This window comes from Lepisosteus platostomus, chromosome 15, assembly GCF_059453375.1.
Source record: "Lepisosteus platostomus isolate fLepPlt1 chromosome 15, fLepPlt1.hap1, whole genome shotgun sequence".
NCBI lineage: Eukaryota > Metazoa > Chordata > Actinopteri > Semionotiformes > Lepisosteidae > Lepisosteus > Lepisosteus platostomus.
Genome location: NC_142625.1, coordinates 22636615 through 22657022, shown reverse-complemented (window position 1 = coordinate 22657022; position 20408 = coordinate 22636615). Strand labels below are relative to the sequence as shown.

The 20408-nt window shown below is 35.3% G+C and overlaps 1 protein-coding gene across 2 annotated transcripts; it reads left to right on the top strand.

Moving 5' to 3' along the window:
* The first annotated feature begins 5776 nt into the window (after positions 1-5776).
* On the top strand, positions 5777-18190 carry pcmtd2b (protein-L-isoaspartate (D-aspartate) O-methyltransferase domain containing 2b). 2 transcript variants are annotated; one of them, XM_088607812.1, is made up of 6 exons: positions 5777-6048; positions 9332-9676; positions 10151-10253; positions 12036-12207; positions 13193-13316; positions 14074-18190. In XM_088607812.1, exons 2-6 carry the CDS (start codon positions 9370-9372, stop codon positions 14466-14468), a joined length of 1101 nt encoding a protein of 366 aa, XP_088463938.1. In that variant the 5' UTR covers positions 5777-6048; positions 9332-9369; the 3' UTR covers positions 14469-18190. The 2 variants fall into 2 exon arrangements, with proteins under 2 accessions (XP_088463938.1, XP_088463937.1); XM_088607811.1 differs by having other exon boundaries at positions 14071-18190.
* Positions 18191-20408: the final 2218 nt, after the last annotated feature.

The following is a 20408-nucleotide window of genomic DNA, read 5'->3' as shown; positions in this document are numbered from 1 at the left end:
CCTGGCAAAATAAAGGCTCCAGTGTGTTAAATAAAGAGTCCAGTTGTGTAAATCAAAATGTCTAACACTCCTCTAAAATGTATGGCTTTAATCAGAAACAAAATATTTTCACCTCTAATCTTATATTTTGGGGATGTTTTACTAATGTTATCTATTAATAATCCAAAAAGTTTAAAAAGTGTTAAAAATATACTGAACATCAAATGAAACACAACACAGAGGTCTAGTGAATATAATCCACTATTTTAAACATTGATGTCAAATAAAACTCAGAAATGCACACAAAAATACAAATAAAAGATCTGTCATATTTTTAGTATGAAATGTAACAAAACTATCAAAATGAAAACATAACAGAGTTAGTATTGGATATGGGCACTGATACAATCCTGGCCATATTGGGCTGATCTCCTTTATATACTGCCTCAAATTGTCTCTTATTGAATAAAGTTGGTCCTCAAATGTTCTGTATGACTCAGATGATGTTTAGCTAGCCACACTGAGGCCTCAACATTATAGTGGAAATGTAATCACAGCTGTGTGCTCTTTCAGTGTTCTGTTGGAAAATCACCTTTTCTGTATCTTTTCCAAAGGATCCTTATCCTGAAAGAAGATTCCTCCCAACATCATAACACTTCCACTCCACTGACCCCCATGTACAATGCAACAATCGGTACCCTGCTTACCACATCTTCAACCATGTTAGACCCAATGCCTTCCATCATGTAGTTGATGGAAGTACTGAGAATAGTACTCATCATTCATCACAAGCACTCTCTCTGTACCCACCTCAGATATTCTCTGTCCCACAGATGACAGTTATGTATTCTCTCATTGGACAACGTTACCCCCAAATGGCCTCTGAGTATGCAGATCACTTCCATGTAGACAATGAGCTACAGTCATTCTGCTGATGCACATGTTATTTCTTCCTGGATTTTCCCATCCTGTGTCTCATACATTTCTCACCCACTGAAGACTGAGAATGGTTATGCAGATGGATAAGACAGACGTGACTGTCCTCAGCTGATGTGGTGACCCTCTGTCTTTCAGGATATGGCCTGTCCTTTACAGAGCTGGCTTCCTGGTTTCTCTTGACTAGTCAGCTGATTGCTGGAGCAGAACATCTCATTTTCCAGGCACCTTCTCTCAGAAACAAGCTAGCTTTTTTTATGTCAGTAGAAGCCAGGCAATTTTATTCAAGTGGGGCATGGTCTTATCTTTCACTTTGCTTTCATTAATTAAAATAATGTCTTTTTGAACGTCTATTTATACAGATTCTTAATCAAATCTTTTTGGTGATGTTCACCCAATTCAAATACCATAGAGAACCTTGCGATTTCATGAAATCACTTCACTTGAGCTCAGCATTTTGTTATCCCAAGGCTCAATACAGCTCAATCAATCAAAAAACCATATGTGCACTACGTAAATATAAGATTGTGTATGTATCCAATGTGCTAATGATGTGAAATCAAGGTTTAGCCTTTTCATCATGTATCATTATGTATATTATTGAGGAGCTTTCTATGCTGTATTTGCTCACGTCTCCAAAACAGATCACGAGTGTATGCAATTTTGAATAATGAAGCTAGTATTCACTTTTCAAAAATGTAATAACATCTACATGTCTGAAACATCTGAAAAAAATAGAAATGTAAATGTAGTTAATTGGATTAACATACAGTAGTACTCATGTACTGTGTTTTTCACATTGAGAATGGAAATGTTGTCGCAGGAGTTAAAAACCGCATTGGCTATAGAAAAAACAGCACTGGTTATAGAAATAGACTCAGAATTAACAAAAGACCACAGGACAAAACCTTCAGTAGTTGTTTTCCCACTTACTAGCAGTGACATCCACATTTCTAACCATTAAAAAACAGAAAAAGAATTCTTTGAAATCTCTTAATATTGCTTAAACTGATTTTCTAAAGCCAACTCTTAGTTCTTATTGGAAGTTATAAAACATCACAGTGACAACATTGGAAAGCATTTCAAAAGACACTCATTGGTTCCCTATGCAAATGTTATGTGGCTTCTTGTAATTAATCCATGGTCCAATTTGCATTTAAAAGTTAGAGCAAACAACAAAGAAAAGCCTCATGTGTGATTAGAGAGCAAAAAAATTGTTTTCTGAAACTATAAAAAATGGAGGAAAAACAGGAAGGAAAACCCTAAAGATCAATATGCTTAAGTGGAATTTGGGTTTTTTGTTGAATGGGGGAGCAGTGGGGGAGGAGAAAAATAATCCATGTAAATAACAAACGATATTCAAAAGTTGCCCTTTTGATTAAATAAACGTTGAGTGAAACGTTAATGTATTCATCAGCTGGGGGTGACAGATGGGAGCTGAGTCTTTCCTGAAAAAAAGCTTCTCTCGGCAGGAGCCCAGGCTTCCAGACTCATCACTAATCTCCTAATGTACACATCTGTTTGCACCCAGTAAGTATGAGAAACATCAGTGAAGCCCAACTTTTACAAGCACTCAAACTCTGGACAAACTGTAGTGGCAACTTGAAAAAATTATTTTCATCCATTTTCTTTTTTTAAATCTGTTTTCTTATTCAGTATGTAAGAACACACATAATAGGAAATATATATTTTTTCTTGATGCTCTTTATTTATTGAGGATTTTAAATAGTCTCTTATAATGTAAACAGTACCTTAGATCTGAATTTGAGATGTTCAATGCAGAGTGTGACCACATTTAGGCAGACTAGACACTTACTTCCCACAATGCTGCTCTCGTCCAAAATTTCTGAGACTCAAGGTGAAATAGATTCAATAAAATCCAGATTCTCATGTATCCTATCAAATATTTACCATTGAACCTGCTCACATAGCATATTATATGTTAATGACCTCTTATTATCTTATTATAAATAAGCAAGTATAAAACAATTTTTCATTATTCACACTCAAATATTATATACTATAAAAAATGATATATCCCAACAATACTATACTTGTTTACTTCTTGTATTTCTTTCCAACAAAGAGCTTTGTTAAACTTCAGTATGTACCTTTATGGTAGTGAATATACGTTTATGTTTTTCTGATTATTTATAGGAGTGGAACTCAGCAGTATCTTGTGTGATTTGTCTGGGAATACATTACATTATCAAGAACTTACACGCTTTAGAAAATGGGGGCTTTTTCTCATAGCAGAAACAAACGATATATTGCACAAGAGTGCTGACACCTGCTGGATTAATGAGGTAAGAATCCTCTTTAAAAACCAAGCTGATTTTTTTTTTTGATCAAGCATGCAATTTTTGAAGTATGCATTCTGAATTGTAGGCATGAAACGTGCCTGTTTCTAGTTACATAGTTTAAAAATAAATCTCTTTATTGAGTTTCTAAATGAAACCAGTACCTTTCCTGGGCTAAAATTATGTGAGAAGAAAGATGTCAAGCCTAGAAACCCTATGGGAACTGTAACTTCTGGCAGATCCCAAAGGATAATGAAGTTATGAATGAGTATGGAACAGCATATTAAAAAAAAAACTGAATACATTTAAAATGAATTGTTTATTGTTGTTGCAATGCAGAATAATGACCATTTTAAAACCTACCTATCACAAATTGCCACTCTTGTAAGCTTTCTGTTTTGCTATGGCAGCTTAAAAGCACTTAAAAATTTTTGAATTATTTCCACTATACTGTATTGTTTTGCTTGCCTATTACTTTTTATCCACATAGACAAATTCATGTGTGTTGTAGATATTCTGCTTTGTATTGGGGAGGTACAGCAGTGCAGTGGTTAGCATTGCTGCCTCACGGTGCTGGTTTTCAATCCATGGGGTGGCTTGCATGGGTTTCCTCTGGGTGCTCCAGTTCCCTCCCATAGTCCATAAACATGCTGGTAGATTAATTGGCTTCTATAAAATTGGTCCTGGTGTGAGTGTGAACATACAGTAACTGTGCCTGCGTGTGTGCTGAGAAGGACTGGCGTCCCATGCAGGGTGTATCCTGCCTTGAGCCCAGGGTGTCCCAGGATAGGCTCTGGGCCACTGTGTCCCTGAATTGGATAAGCAGTTATTGAAAGTGACGCGATGATGATGCTTTATGATGGAAACTGTTTTTAGTTTTAATTGAAGAGCACACTGTTCCTGCAATATTATTATTTGTCTATAAATACTGTATAGCATGTAATAGAATTACTTAAGCTCATATTAAAAAGGAGGTCTATCTAAATTATCTATTTTACAGGAGACTGACCTAATAATATGAATTTCACATAACAGAAATGAATGTGAATTTAAAGCTATACAACACAAATATATATATATATAGGTGCACAACAATCTATTTCTTAAGCATTCATTTTTAAAGTATTCCTAATATATCAAACTAATACTAACCTGATAAATTCCTCAAAGGAAATGCAGTTATTATCATTGCCCATACTGTATCTAAAATCTCTCCCCTTTTCTACTATTTTGTCAATTTTTATCACATACACCACTTAACAGAAATCAGATGTACTGCAGGTTTTAAAATGCTTATTAAGATGACAGCGGTACCATTCTTGATTTGTATTAACAATGGTAATTATTCCTGTTTTTTTCTTCATACAAACATAATTTAACTTGCATTCATTGGAGACAAACGTGCATTAAATATAGACTGTAATAAGATGTTTTAAGAACAGTCATTAATTCACAGCTGTGTGATAATGAATAATAAAACCAAGGATCTAAAAAGACCATTTGTTTCTGCGATGTAAGTTCATATTATCATGCTTTTAACAAGTATACACATTACAAATAGATGGAAAGTACATCAAAAGATATGTTATTTTAGTCTGAAGTTTAAACTACATATTAAAAGTTATTTCTCCTTGGAAAAAAAGTCAAAGAATTCACTCAGAAATGCAAAAGAATGCAGGAAAGGCTGCAAATGAGAGATCATTTAGCACATCTTGCTTGATCATAAAGTAACTTATTGATGTAAGAATCACTATTTATAATTTACTGTATTGCAATATACTGACTGCGTTGTCTGGTGTCCGTTGTACCAGGTATGTTCTGGGAGAATGGTGTGATTGAGAAACCATTGTGCATGTACACATGGCAAATAAATTCCCTGAGGTCCTTGTATAAATCCTTGTCTCCTATTTTTAATCATGAACACACATTCTCTTAATTTCCATTTGTATCCTTGAATTATTTCCTTTATTGTCATTTAATTTAATTAAATAAAAGCCCTTCTAAAGAAGGTTTTTAGTCTTGATTTAAAAGTGCTCTGATATCCTTAGGTATAGAATTCCAGAGCTTTGGGGCTTAGTGGGAGAAGGCCCTGTCACCCATAGCTTGAAGGCGGGCTTGGAGGACAGACAGGAGACCAGAATTAGATGAATTAGATGAACAAAGGTTGCACTGGTGGGGGAGAAGTAAAATAGTAAGATGTTAATGTTTTTGCTTGAGTGAAAGAACACAGACTGATTTTAATATAGTAGCCTTCCTAGACTTATCAGTTATACACGCTGCTTGCTTCAGCTTTGTAGCAATGGTAGTTTTTGTTTCATAATAATCTACAGTATCTGGGCCATCTCGAGCACGAGGGAATGCTACTGATACGTTTTTTTTAACACCTGAATAAGCATATTATGCAGGACAACACAACACTTATTTTTACAAGATAAAGAAGGCGCTGTAGGAACATGCTAAAGCTTTTGCAGTCGCGTGCTTTCATAGAGCGAAAGGAAGAGTCGATACAAAACAAGGTCTTATTGCTGCAGCCCACATTCCTCATGTGGTGCATTTGTGTGCGTGACGTCACGGAGTCAGCTGGTCATTGTTTACATCCAGCTCTGAACTGGCTGTGAATGTTTCTGCACAAAAGCTTGAAGAAAACAAGGCGAAGACAAAATATTACTATACAAACAATTTGCATTTCCAAATAGCTGATAACAGCTACATGCTTTTTTTAGAGGCGTCTTTATTTGCTGCTGTCACTGAGTTATTTCTTACGGGTATTGTGTTTCTCCCCCGTTTATTTTCCGCTTCTCGATTTCCCAGACTGCTGTCGCAGAAGACAAAGGTGAGAAATCTACCGACTTGTCACTTTTAATTCAAAGTAAACCTTATCGCTTTGAAAATTCCGATTAAAAAAAACAAAATAAATAAATCGTTTAATCCCTCGAAGGTCACCCAGGCAATTAGCTGGTTGAATCAGAGTAGGGCTGCACATTTCCGGAAGAGAAGCACGGTGTGTATGCAGTGTTTCCGAGGCTCCATTACGTATTTGTATTCTCGTACTGTGCCTTATATTATGAAAAATAAAAAGAAATATCTGTTTCTCCGCTGTTCCTATACTGGCAATAGATTTATAGCCGAACTAATCCAGTACAGTCAAGTGTTACAGCACCACCTCCCGGCTCATACATGCAGTCTTATTATAGAACAAGGCCGTAATAATCAGGATAATCAGGAACACCAGAAAAAAAGTCGCTGGTAGCCGTGAGCATTGAGCTTTGTCAACTCCATCTGAAAACTGTTGAGCGCCTCTTTTTATCGCTTTGATTACGTGAAAACACAGATTTAATAAACTGTACATCGAGAGTCAGCACTGTCTTAGGCAAAAAGTAGATTACCGCTGTAGTCTGTCTAGTTATAAACGAAAACCACACTGGCACAGCATTTTGGGGGAAACAGATGCACGTTTCTTTTAATGGACGTGAAAACATCGCCCATTTTACCTTAAACATATTATTTTCCATTACCTAACAGTATAACCCAGCGTGACTAAACCCCCACAGTACTGCCAAAATTCAGGCTTGTGGCAAATAGTATATATTTACAAACCTAAGTTTATAAATTAGTATGTTTGTTTATTTTTAAATAATTCGTTTATCCAAAATGTGTTACAATTGGCAAACCAGGTTTGCTGTAGGTTCAACCAGGATAGAAGAGCCACATGGATGGTTCACAATCCCAAATGAGATTAAAATATATTGTATATGGAGAATTATAACAATATGGTAAAATAAGTCTGGTGAGTCTCTGTTACTTCTAAAGACTGGTACGTGAATGCAGAAATCATCACAAACTGGAACTTGCATAATACATATTTGTAACCAATTAGAAAAATGTTTGCCTACTGAAAGCAAAATGTTTTTTTGTGGGGCAGCAAAAATGCTTACAGCAATAAATTAAATTAGTAAATATCTGAAATTGTTTGTCTCTGTCCTTTAATTGTGTCATATATTGGAGGTTATTAATGATTGAACAATAATGTTTTGTTTATTTTATCATTTCAGCAAAATTAAGGATTGGCTTTGCTTTAAGAATCCTGCATATGATAACTTATTGTGAAATGAAGTTGATACTTTTAATTAAAATTCCATTGTAGGTTGTGGATTGTCAATAATATAGATGTAGAAATTTGGAAAGAGACCATTTCTTACTTGTTAAACTACCACCTGTTTTTTGTAAAGCATTGATACAAGCATCATCCTATGTATTATGTGGTTTCAGATGATTATATTAATAATTGCACTGTCCTTCTAAAAAAAGATGTAATTTTTGCAATAGGAGATAAAAATTTCAGCCTCTCAGTGTTACAGATTCAAAGGATTTAGAAACAGAAAGTTCAGGGTTATTGAATGTCCATAAGCTGAATTATTTTCCATGGGATATTCTGTGCAGATGCACAATGTGCAGAGCTTCTGTTTTCCATCGACATCACATCAAAATAATCTGTCCCCTAAAAAGTAATACAATACAGCTTCAATAAATGTTCCCTTAACATTAATTTAATGTGAGGGCACAGGACACAGACACACTCTGTACAATTATTATGATTTATGTCAACCTAAAGGCAGATATCAAATCAAAGAGGTCATTTGTTTGTGATGCTGTTAGGTGTTACCATCACCTAATGAAAACCTGTATCATTTATTTAAATGAGATATTAGTGTGTAGATGACTTTTCAAATACTGTACATGAATTGTTGTCGTTATAACATCTTGAAGGAGTTGTTTTTATGTTAGGGAAGAGTTTTATTCATTATATATCTCAGTATCCCTTTTCAGCAAAGTTCTCATCATCATTACTAATAATAATACTGGTAGCAGTCAAATTAATTTGAATTACACTTTTATCCAAAGCAACTTTCTATCCATTTATATAGGGAGTATTTTATTGTAGTGATCTGGGTAAAGGGTACAACAGCAGTGTCTTGTCTGGAATTTGATCCCACAGCCTTTCAGCTATAAGTTGACATAACCACTACTGCTGCCATAATGACATAACTTCAAATTAAGGTTGAGAATCTAGGAGATGGGCAGTGAACTTAACATATGCACATATGAAAAATAGAGAAATTGAAAAATTGTGGGAAAACTAGCTACATATGCAATCTGCATGTATTTACAGGACACAAAAATTAAAATTGTCTTTACCAAGAATAATGCATATATCTCCATCAGTACAGATAAACTTGATATTAAAGAACAAATAAGCACTTTTTTGTAAATTAAACATTTAAGATTATTTTTCATTTGTGTTTTGAAGACAAAACCATCTGTCATTGAGGAGGTGAGAAAGTATGTCTGCTCCATCTACTTGTGTCTTTTGTCTAGTTCTGTGGTTGTGTAAGAGCTGTGTCCTGTTTAAATTCATCTTGTCAGACAACTCAGTGTTCAAAATAGACATACAGTATGTATACAGTATATACAGGTAGCAGGTTTCTTTAGTTTGCTTGTCTTGCTTTGTCAATGTAACGGCTGTAAAAGGAAGTGGAACATTAAAAAGAGCTAAATTTGTGGTGCATACCTTGGTTGTAGATAAAATTTGGAATAAAATTGGAAGATAAAACCATTAATGTTTACATATAAACATATATTTATTTAAATCATTGAATGTAATGCTGCCATTTGAGTAATTATTAAAATATGTTATCAGGATGTGATAGTAACGGGTTCTGTAGGTACTTTGAAAGGAGAGTAAAAATAGTGTGAGACATGTATGTAGAAAATAGATCGAAGTTCCAGCAAGGGCAGTTGTAGTAAGTGCATTAAAGTACTCTGAAGTTGCAAAAAAGTTCACATTTGAAGCATAAAGATATTGCAAATTGGCATTCAGCCCCCAGGTAAGAATGACATTGTGTTAAAACCAGCAATGTTTAGACATTAAAATATTGCTTTTTTATTCCAGTTTTAATTAAGAAAACCCATGTATTTTTATAACTACAGCTGGAATGATAACATTTAAAGAGTCATTTTGTTGCGTGGTCCTTCTGGATCACTTATGGCTTTTCTTGATGTGTGAGGTCTCCGAACCCTGAAGTTAACCCTAATCACTCCCGTTTTATTTCCCATAGTGCCTGACTCCTGACAGGCCGACTTCTATTCGGTGAAGATGGGCGGAGCAGTCAGTGCCGGGGAGGACAACGACGAGTTAATCGATAATCTGAAAGAGGCCCATTACATCCGGACGGATCTGGTGGAGCAGGCCTTCCGGGCCATTGACCGGGCAGATTATTACTTGGAGGAGTTCAGGGACAATGCATATAAGGACCTGGCATGGAGACACGGGAACATCCATCTCTCTGCTCCATGCATCTACTCTGAAGTCATGGAAGCCCTGGATCTACAGCCCGGGCTTTCCTTTCTGAACCTGGGGAGCGGAACAGGCTACCTCAGTACCATGGTTGGCTTAATATTAGGTAGAGCTCTAGGTTAAACTCACTCCACTTCATGGTGATAAGAAAGTCCCTTCATATTTTGCCCAATTAAAAAAAAAAAACACTCTGTATGGGGTATCCATACTTTCAGGAGTATCCACACTTCTCTATAACTCTGTCTGTAACTTTTGACTCTTAGTTAAAATGTAACCATAGCACGAATACTAGGAGGCTTTGGGGATTCATTTTTAAGTAGGTTGATTCGTATATAAGGGGCTGTTTGATAAATCTGTACTTTTTTGTATTGCATGTATATGCATTTTAGGCAGTATTAGTAACTGAATAGCTTTCTTTTGAAAATGAAATCACTGTTACTGTGGATAAGTCAATGGAACGAATGGTTCAATGTAATACTCAGATTATTATTATTATTATTATTGTTGTTGTTGTTGTTGTTGTTGTTGTTATTATTGTTACAATGATATTGAGATCCCCTCATTTCGTGTTTCTTATAAGGTCCATTTGGTGTTAACCACGGGGTGGAGCTCCATGCTGATGTCATTGAGTATGCCTACCAGAAGCTGGATTTTTTCATCAAGACCAGTGACAGCTTTGACAAGTGAGATGTTTCCTTTGTCTGTTATTTACTTTATTCAGAATGAAACAGAAACAACAGCAGATTAAGTCATTCCAGTAGATTGGTGGTTTCACTAGGTGAAAAATACATACTGTATTTCTATGGGTGTGCAAAATAAGGAAATTAAGTTTTAGAAATGGATTACATGTAATTAATGAAAATAATAAAGCTCAGTTGTTTATATGTTATGAAATAAATTTTGTAGTAGTTACTCAGTATGCAGTCACTTGAAGTTCTGTAACTTCTTAAACAGAGGAGGTGATCATACAGGTAGCCACACAGAACTATATAAATATTTCCTGTACAGGCAGCAGTTCCTGCATTCCCTTTTGATATTATGATTCTGAACACTGGTTTATTTTAGGTAACAATAGCATGCTTTTTTGGCTTGCAGAGTTGCATTGATACATGAGCACTGTGTGTTGTTATGCAACCAGAATGAATTAAATTCATTCATTAAGTTAAATGTCAGTCACCCCCACAAGTGAACAGTGTCAACTACTGATAGTGAATTGCTTGATCGGTACTTATAGTCAGGACTGGCCATCTCTTTTTTTATTTTCTTTGTAAAGGTTTTAAGACACGATAATTTTTCTGTGTAACAAGATTCCCTTCTGCCTTCCATTTTGTCTCAATGACTTAATGTGACTTGAATAATTCTTACTAGTCAAGCAGAACTGTATATAAATTGGCGTAATTTAATAAATTTAGTCCAATTGTTTTACCCATGTAGTAACAGCTTCACACTGTTGTTTTTATCCCTTCAAAACATCTGTTAATACATTGATTATTTTGGCAAGAAATACATCAATAGTAAAAAATAAAATTCAGGCCTAAGATAAATCCAGATATCGAGTAGCATGTTCAGTAAGATACTTAAAAAATCTTAATGTATCTCTGTTTGCACTTGTGTGCTGCAGTTTATAGCTTTGTGGCAGGATGATAATGATGTGGAAGATTGCAGAAATGTTTAAATGTCCACATGAGTATGTACTGTAGTTCCAACATGTATCTGCCTAGGAGAGACATTTACATGGCTAAAGTAGGAGTGTAAATAATAACATGAGGTGAATAAAACAACTGCTGTAAAGGGCACAGTTCTCCTTTAAGTTCTGATATTTGAAGAAGTGCGCTGTGTGAGGAATTGCCAAAGTCATGCTGTCAGCGGACCAGAAGTTAAGATTCTTGTGTGCCAGGTACAGAGGTGTGAACAGCATTAGTAGCACTTGTTCTGGTGTGTTACTGAGCTATTCCCAATCATTTGCATATTGTGTTTAATGTGTTGTCAAAATAACTCTTTAGTGACTAATTCACTACATTTGCTATATTAAACACAGAGTTTGTCACGTCATGTACTCTATTGAAAAGTAACATTGTCTTTATAATGATATTATCATTCTTTAGGTGAATTTTGTGATAATTCTTTATATTTTTTCTCAAGTGATCTGCTTTGTTTGATGTGCAGTAGTTCAAGGTAAAAAACATCACAATTGAGAATACCTGTCATCATGCACCATTTTTCTTTGTATGGTCCTAATAATAAAATAAAGCTTTTAAGACTGCATCCACCCTACCATATTGTTGATAAGAAATGAGAAGAAGAAGAAGAAGAACCTTTTGTTATAAAGATTAAGGTTGCTGTGTTTTCAAGTTTTCTATGTTTGTATTGGACAGTTGTATAACTGTATGGAATTGATGTTCCAATTGACACCAGGAGTGTGCGAGATTATTGAAACTTCTGAACATTAACCATGCCTTCTGCAGGTTTGAGTTCTGTGAGCCCTCGTTCGTGGTAGGGAACTGTCTTGAAATCACCCCTGAAAGTCGACAGTATGACAGAGTCTACTGCGGAGCAGGCGTGCAGAAGGAGCATGAGGACTACATGAGGAACCTATTGAAAGTGGGGGGAATTTTGGTCTTGCCCTTAGAAGAGAAGGTGAGCCAGATGTCTTTGACCTTGAGAAAATAAATGAAAACCAGACACCTTTGTCAAGTTCTTTTGGCAAACTATGCATTGTTATAATTATAACTATTATGCCACTTTAGATTCTGTGTTAATGTGAATGTGACACAAAACCTGCCTGCTTGGGTGAGGATTTAAGCACCTAATGATTTGCCTGTGTCATGTCACCAGACAGCTGTAACTGTGATTTCCACAACAGACTAACAGTTAGCATACTGTCATCAGGGGTTGGGTTCAGATTGGTCACACAGGGGTCTTTCAGGTCTTGGTGAAACAAGAACTCTTCCCACCTGGAGGTTTACAGTGACATCAGTGGATGAGTCGATGACTGAGCATTTCCAAGGAGCCTGTCTGCCTTTTCTCCTGCTCTCCAGAGTTATTATTCCATACAGGGTTACAGTTGCTGTGAGCCAAACCGTAAAGAAACATTTCATGTGTCCTAACTGGCAGGGTATAAATTGAATAATACAAAACGCTTTTAAAAGTGGGGGGGTAATACATCTTTAGTCTTAATGTGCTGGTTCAATCCACAGAAAAAAGGCATTAGCCTATATAAGCCCCCATGTTGTATCAGAAGGTGAAACATTCATGTGTAAAAGCATTTCATTTAATGTAAGTAGTTTACAAAGCTGCTTACCCATTAGACTGATTTAAATATACAAAAAGCTAAATCTTTTAGTTGGCTTTCCAGTTGTCTTTATTGCAGGTGAGTAAACTTTGGTTTTTACATGCCTCTAAATGTGAGCAATTCCTTTTATCATCAGTGTTCCATTTTTAATTAATGTTGGAGCAATGTTAATACTTATGAGCTGGTGTTATCCAAAGAGTACATAACAGAGGCCCAGTGTGTCACCAGAGTATATAAATGGATATTGTAACTTATTAATTACAATAGTAGAGTTCTTGTTGTTGTTGTCCTATTTATTGAGAAACTTCATATTTATGTGATTTTTTGTAGCTAACAAAGATTACCCGCACAGGATATAACACATGGGAAACCAAAAAGATCATTGCTGTGTCCTTTGCCCCGCTTGTACAACCTAAGAACAGAGATAATGGGAAATCTAAACTTGTCCCACTCCGTAAGTATCAAAGTTCTATTGCCTTTTTGTATTGCTCTATTGATATTTTCTGTCAAATAAATCGTGTAGTATTGCCTGCGTTTCAGCATTATGTTAAACCTACAGGAGCAAAAGGGCTTTCTCTGAATATTACATATACATTTCACATTTGCATTTAAATAAGATGGTCATTTGAAACAGTTCTTTGTTGTGCAATGGAGTCCATGCAAGGGCTTCATGTATTTTCTCTACATGGAATAGCACTGCTCTAGAGAAACTGTAGATCCATATTTCTTTGCCTACCTTGCTCAATAGTAAACATATAAACACAGTAATGAGCAGAAGCAGAATTCTACGTTTGCCCTAGTGAAATGGAAAAAGTAATAATGTACATAATAATACCTCGCTTTTCAAGATTTTTGTATCTCATGATTAAAACATAATGCTTTATTTACCTAATTGTTGCTTGATGATTTGCTCTTTTTATTTATGTGCGTTTGTCACAAATAATAGCAATCATGCTGCTTAAAAATGTAGTTGTATAATATTGTTCTTTAGGCTTTATTACAGGTTCAAAGTGCAGTCAAGAAACACGTCAGCTGAAATAATTTGATATGGCTTCTATTCACTGATGCTTTATATTTTATTATGTTTGCAATCATTTATCCATCCTGAGAGTAAATATTTTTAGTGTGCCACTTATTTTAAGATGATCAGAAAACTGTTTGTTAACATTGCTTGTTTTCTCCGTTTGTAAATCTGTAAAAAACATAAGCAGCGATGTTTGAAGTGCGGACGCTGCAGGACCTGTCCCGCATTTCAATACGCCACACCTTGAAAAAGGTCATCAACCAAGAGAAGCCGAAGAACGGCACCGCGGCCAGGAGCGCTCCGCGGTTCAAACGCAGGAGGGTGCACCGCCGGCGAGTGGACTCCGTCCTCTTGTCCAACAAGCACGTGTTTGTCAGCCGGATGATTCCGGGCCCCATGGACGACAATAACAACTGCGACGAGATCGAAGAGGAGCGGGCAGAGGAGGACGAGGAAGATGAAGAGCGGGAGCATGGCGACCTTAAGCCCGATCCCCCCATCAACCTGCTGAGGGAGAAGATCTTGAGCCTCCCTCTGCCTGAACCCCTCAAAATGTACTTGCTCTATTACAGAGAAAAATAGATGAGGTCCCTTCAATGTAGTCAACACCCATTCTGACAAACTAGAGATTAGCTCACACCACAAAATCTTGTCCCCTGTAGGCACTTCAGACACATGCTAACTCTTAAGTGTCATATCATTTCTTTTTCAGTTTTAAAGAACAGAGGGGCTGGTTTCAGAGTTTGCAACAATCTTTGCTCATTTTGAGGGGTAGTTGTCTTAGGCAGACCAAATCTTTTCTCTGAATGCTTATTTATTTCTCAGTGAATTTGATCTCGGAGAACTTTGTTTATTTCTTTTACAGAGTTTTATAGTTTGTTTTCCTAAACAGTTATAATGGATCTTTTGATGGATAAACATTGTTGAAGCTATCAAGTTTCAAAATATTAAGGGCCAAGCAAATCATTTTCATTACCATTTTTAGTGGATCACAACCCATGAAATGAAAAAAAAAAAACTTCTATTTCCTCAGTGCATACTAAGTATTGTCAGATATTTTTAATTATTCGGTTTGCATTTCATGAATTTAATCTTTCCAAATATGAAGTGTCTTTATGGTGTTTGGTTTCTTGATTTTTGGCTATCAGGGGGTTGACATACATTTGTGCTTGATAGGTGGAACAGTTACAACAGAACTGATTTTTCTTCTTATCTCAAAAATGTGTTTAAAAACAAATTCGTATATTGTATTGCAGTTCGTAAGACATGTTTGACAGAAAATAGAATATGGATGAAAAGAAAAGGTAGATGCTTAGAAAGTCAGGAAATGATTCTGTAGAAAAAATATTTTCCTTGATGCTTCTGGAAAATTAAAAAAAAACATTGAGCAACGTTTTGTAGATTTGCATGTTTTTTAAAAATAATTAAAGCTACAGTACCATAGTCTAAAGTGTTTTTACCATATGCATATAAAATAAATACTGTATTAGTAAATTCTACAAGTTATAGCAATATAGATCTTAAGTGGACGATCTTGCTAATATGCCACATTGCATATTTAAATTAGAGTCAGTGATCAGATTCTCACTGGTCTGAGTACTGGTCATGGTATGTTTTTAACCTTTGAATGGGACCCAACAGAAATTAGAGCATTAATTTTCATCTTCCTTCCAGCTAGGGGCACAAATAATTAAGTTAGTCTTGTAAAAGCAACTGGAGTAGAGGAAGCAGCAGGAGAGTCGACTCTGTTTCATCTTCTTTAGTCTGGTATGATCTGTTCAGAGAGGCTACAGGGTGAAAAAATGCATAAAACAATAAGGCGCTTGTCTTCTGAGTCTAGCATTCTATCACAGAAGTTATGTTAAATCATATCAAACCTATACATGCTATAAAACCTACAGAGGAGTGTAATTATGGTTAATTTTAAGATTTAAGTATTTTTATTCTGCTGAGGCCTAGATATTTATCTAGTTAATGTTTTTGAGATTATAATAAGGTTTTGCATGATGCAACAGTGAGAGAGAAGCATAGTAAGGATAAGGGTGGTCAGTTATGCATCTTTTCATTTAGTTTATCAGTGTAAATGGCTTTATGTGAAAAAGTTTTGTTTCTTTATTGTGCCTTCTGGCAGTCTTATTGTGGTCAGCTTGTTAACTCCACAGATTCCTGTCATCTTTACACTGTTAAATTTAAAAGTGCCTCTTTTGTGTCTCAAGGTATTGTTTTCTGGGCCTTCTTTTGAAAAGATGTCAATGAGGTTACATATATAAGTGTGGTGGTATATGTAATTGAAGTATCGATCTTGTAAATGTTTCTGAGTGTAAAATTGCTTGTGTTTGAGGAAATTGCCTAATGTTTAATGGTTATATTTTTGGAACCATGTGGTACGTCCTGCTTAAAAATGGGGTTACAATTAAAAAAAGGTGCATTTCACAAGCTTTAGTAGCTGAATTATACTAAAATCTGTAGTTGAAAAGATTCCAAAACAGTGCTGTTTTGCCTGCTGGAATTTTAGTGAGGTGGAACAATATAGCTCTCTTCATATACTGCCAGAATTATTCTTAATAAGGTAATAATTATTAGACATTAGGAAGTGTATTTTTTTTAATTACTTAAACTTGTGTTTAAGATTGTGCTTGTTTTTTATTAATGACAAAGATCATACTGCTGTTCCACATCTTCATATTGCAGTGAAGATGGGATGACACAAATTTGGGTACCAGCACCATGAGAGCATACAATTTATGTTGAGAAATGATTGTTCCTTTCTCTGGCTGAGTAATGTGTGTCATTCACTTTAAAAAAGATTTGCAAGAACAATTTACAATGAGAGCATGAAGCAAGTGTTCATTAATCATACAGCAGTGTAAATGATACTAGCTGTATTTTGACATATATATTAGCTTGGATGTTGCAGAATTGGGATCTTGTGTGAGTTCATCAATGTCCCCACCGATTGGCTCAGTAAGAGGAAACCTATTGATTTTAAATGTAGTCTACCAGATAGTAGGATATCTATTAATGTGCTTTATCTTTTTTATTTTTTGTTGAAGTTTCTGATAGCGAGACACTGCAAGTGGGAAAATATGCTTGTTCTCGGTCATTGAGGGTTATGACACTGGCTGTTTTGAGAGGGTGTTTTAACTGAGTATTTCATATTCGATAAGAGATTAAATTTTTCTGTCTTTTTTCTGAATTTCTGATTTATGTGAAGTGCATTTGCCAGCACTCTGAAATATCCATTTAAAATATGGTTCAGTAGCGGAGTTTCATTTTGCAAAGGGGGTACTAGGACTGGAGAAACTGTTTTACACAAGTTCTGTTCTTAATCTGATTAGGTGTATGAAAGCTGTATATTTTTTTAAGTGGTTTTGCAAATACAATAAGAGTTCTTTACACGTGCGTTCCGTAAGTGATAGTGTAGAGTGTACTTCAAGTGGAGATGATATTGCAGAATTGAAATCTGACAGTCTGATGCAACATGGGTGTTTAGTAGTATCCACACATCTTACCTGCATTAAATGTTAGATGGGTATTTGACATCCATTTACCATAGAATTCTGTTACCTTGCCACATGATTATTTTGCAGATCTACAGATCATTCATCACGTTTTTAAACTTAGAAATGTTTGCATGGCTGTGTGAAAGGGATATTGTTTAATATGCTGAGGATGTAAACCGGGATTATTTTTCCCCATGCAAAAAAAAACATTATTATTTCAGTGGTTGAGGAACACCTTTTAATGACAGACATTTAAATTTCATTTGCAAGTGATGTAATTCATATGCATTACATACTGTCATTTTTATTTTTGTTAGAATTACTATTAATTCAAAAACTGTTTGTGCACTTGGCTACTTTTTGTTTGAAATGAAAAGTTCAGTATATTTGCTGTCCACATACATATAAATGAAATGTGTTCTGTGATACTTAGCTGGTAGTGTAACTGGGTAATACTTATTCCATTCTTGCTGTGATTTACTTTTGGATGATGTGCTGTCTCTGTAACAGCCCACATACTTTATTAGTTTCAGAGAAACATTTCTTAGACTTTGCAAGACTGTATTTTCAGTGCCAAATGTAAATTGCTTGAAACCTGCACTGCTTAAGGAATATGTCCTGTAGAGCTTTCCTCCAATTGTAATGTTATCTTTAGGGTTTTTTAAGGTTTACATTTTTGCAATGTTAATGTCGTACGTTTTTGCACATAAATGTGAGAGAGATGTTCTGATTTGAAAAAGTGTTTTGTTGTTCTCACTCTTGACTGCAGTTAATAAAAATAACACTTAAATGTGCAAAAAATATTTTGTTGTGAATTTCATGGCCTTTTAAATAAGTCAAGAAATGAAAGGATAGAAAGGTAGTGTAAGATGGTATTTTGCATATGCTAATCAGATGGTCTGCTGAAGCCAGATCAACAGAAAACAACAGAAATTATCTTCTAGTGCTGCTTATGCAGAATGTAAAAGGAACCTTATTCGTGTAATAGGTATTGTTCTCCAATACAAACCCACCTTCTAGCCTGATGTCATTAGAACTTATAGACTATTCAAGGCAGAGCCTGGTTAATATTGGGATGGGAGACCTCTAAGGAAAATGTGTTGCTGCTATAAGAGGCTCTCTTCCCTCTAAACCAGATTTTTCAAACCAGTTTTCTAGTACAGTGGACTATAGGTGGTTCTGTCAATTGGATGAAATGTGAAACCCTGATCATGACTGGTCATAAAAGATTCAGATTAAGGATCCCAATGAACTGTTAGGTGTAAAACCATAATGTGCTTGGTTCCCTTTGAACGTGTTAAAATTAGCAATCCTATACAGTACTTTTTCTTTAATTCAATAATGTAACTGGGGCTGCTGGTGCCAAATGGCTGCTATGTGTTAGTCAGGTGTGTGCTGAACTTCAGTAATGGATTTAGTAGGTTTCTTGCTACATTTCAAATACGTTAAAATGCTTTCAGGATGAAAAACATTGAACCAATGGAACGACCAATAATATTACATGTAATCTGAAAGTATACCCTTCTAAGCCTCTGAAAGTGTTTTTTTCTAATAAGTGGAAATTCATTCATGTTTGCAGAATGCATTCAGATTTTTGTATAATCTGTAACCTCTATATAAAAGCTTGAACATGTGACTGTAAACATTATCCTGCAGTTGATGTCATGCATTCAGACAACTGTCACACATAACCAATACCTGTCAGACCACAGGGGAATCCAATAAAAGCTCAGAGAGGTTGTGTTTTTTTCCCATTTTGCATGGCTGAACAGTATTTGTGGTTGGCCTACTTAAAACTGTCAGCAGTCTGTTTGAGCTTGTCATGATAGGCTAACCATACACAGATAAAGGCAGTTGCCCCAATTCAATAAAGTATATCTCAAACATTTTCTGTGAAAGACAAATCTAATGGGAGAAACTTAGATAACCAAAATAAAATTTGTAAAACAAAGACCCTAGATATTTACATGGTCAGAAAAAGACATTTTGAAATGGGATTTAATCTCATTTTTACCAAATTTCCTGACAATTCATTGTTTATACTTCATATACTAAGAGACAGTTGTATCATCAGTTTATCTGTATGGTAAAATAAAAAGCAATAGCAAGAACATTTTGGAAATTTACTTAGTTCACTATTAATCTCAAGATCTGAATTGCTGATTTTCCCTTAAATATGGAATCAGTTATTTAACAAAATTCTCGAAAATGTAACCACATAGATCTTAGGGAGAAATATTCTGCAGTCTTAAATACCAATACTGATGTAATTGGATACTTAATTAGTGAATTAGCATTAACAGAACTGGTCTTGATTTACTTCAGTGCAGTGAAATTAATTTGAGCTTCAGTCTTTTTTTTACTTTTTTAAAGAAATGTGTCAACACTGACTGGACAACTGTGCTGCTAATGTGCCAACCATTTCTCACACTTGTCTTGCCCAGGGGCAAGAGACAGCTTGATGAACTCCTTCCTCTCAGCTGTGCCAAGTGCTCCACTGTCATTTGAATGTCGCAGAACCATGAAACACAGACTGTGGAATTTCACACACTGGCATCTTAATGCAGCGATTTGCAGATGAAAGGGTTATTAGGACTAATGAAGTGCATTAATTGGATGGTGTTTTTTTTTTGTTTTGCAAAGTATACACAGAATTTCCTACAGATTTTATCAAATAGAACAAAAATATATTTACTATACTGCAATGTTAAAATACAAGGGAGATACAGAGAGTATTTTTAAAGAAAAGTGTCATTATCAGCATTTTCCTCTTTAATTTTAAGTAAAAAATCCTTTTGATACAATCAACGAAATGATGTCAGGTTGACCTTTGGAATAAAGTCACTGACTTTTTCGAATTTGTTACTCTGCTGTGTTTTCTACGATAGAACAACTACGTTACGTTACCAAATATTTGATCTCGAAATCATTACGTTTCTCCTGGAAAAATCCTAAGCATCACCTCCAAGTTCCGAGACCCCTCATAGTTTTTAGAAAACAAAACCAACCAGATTCGGAG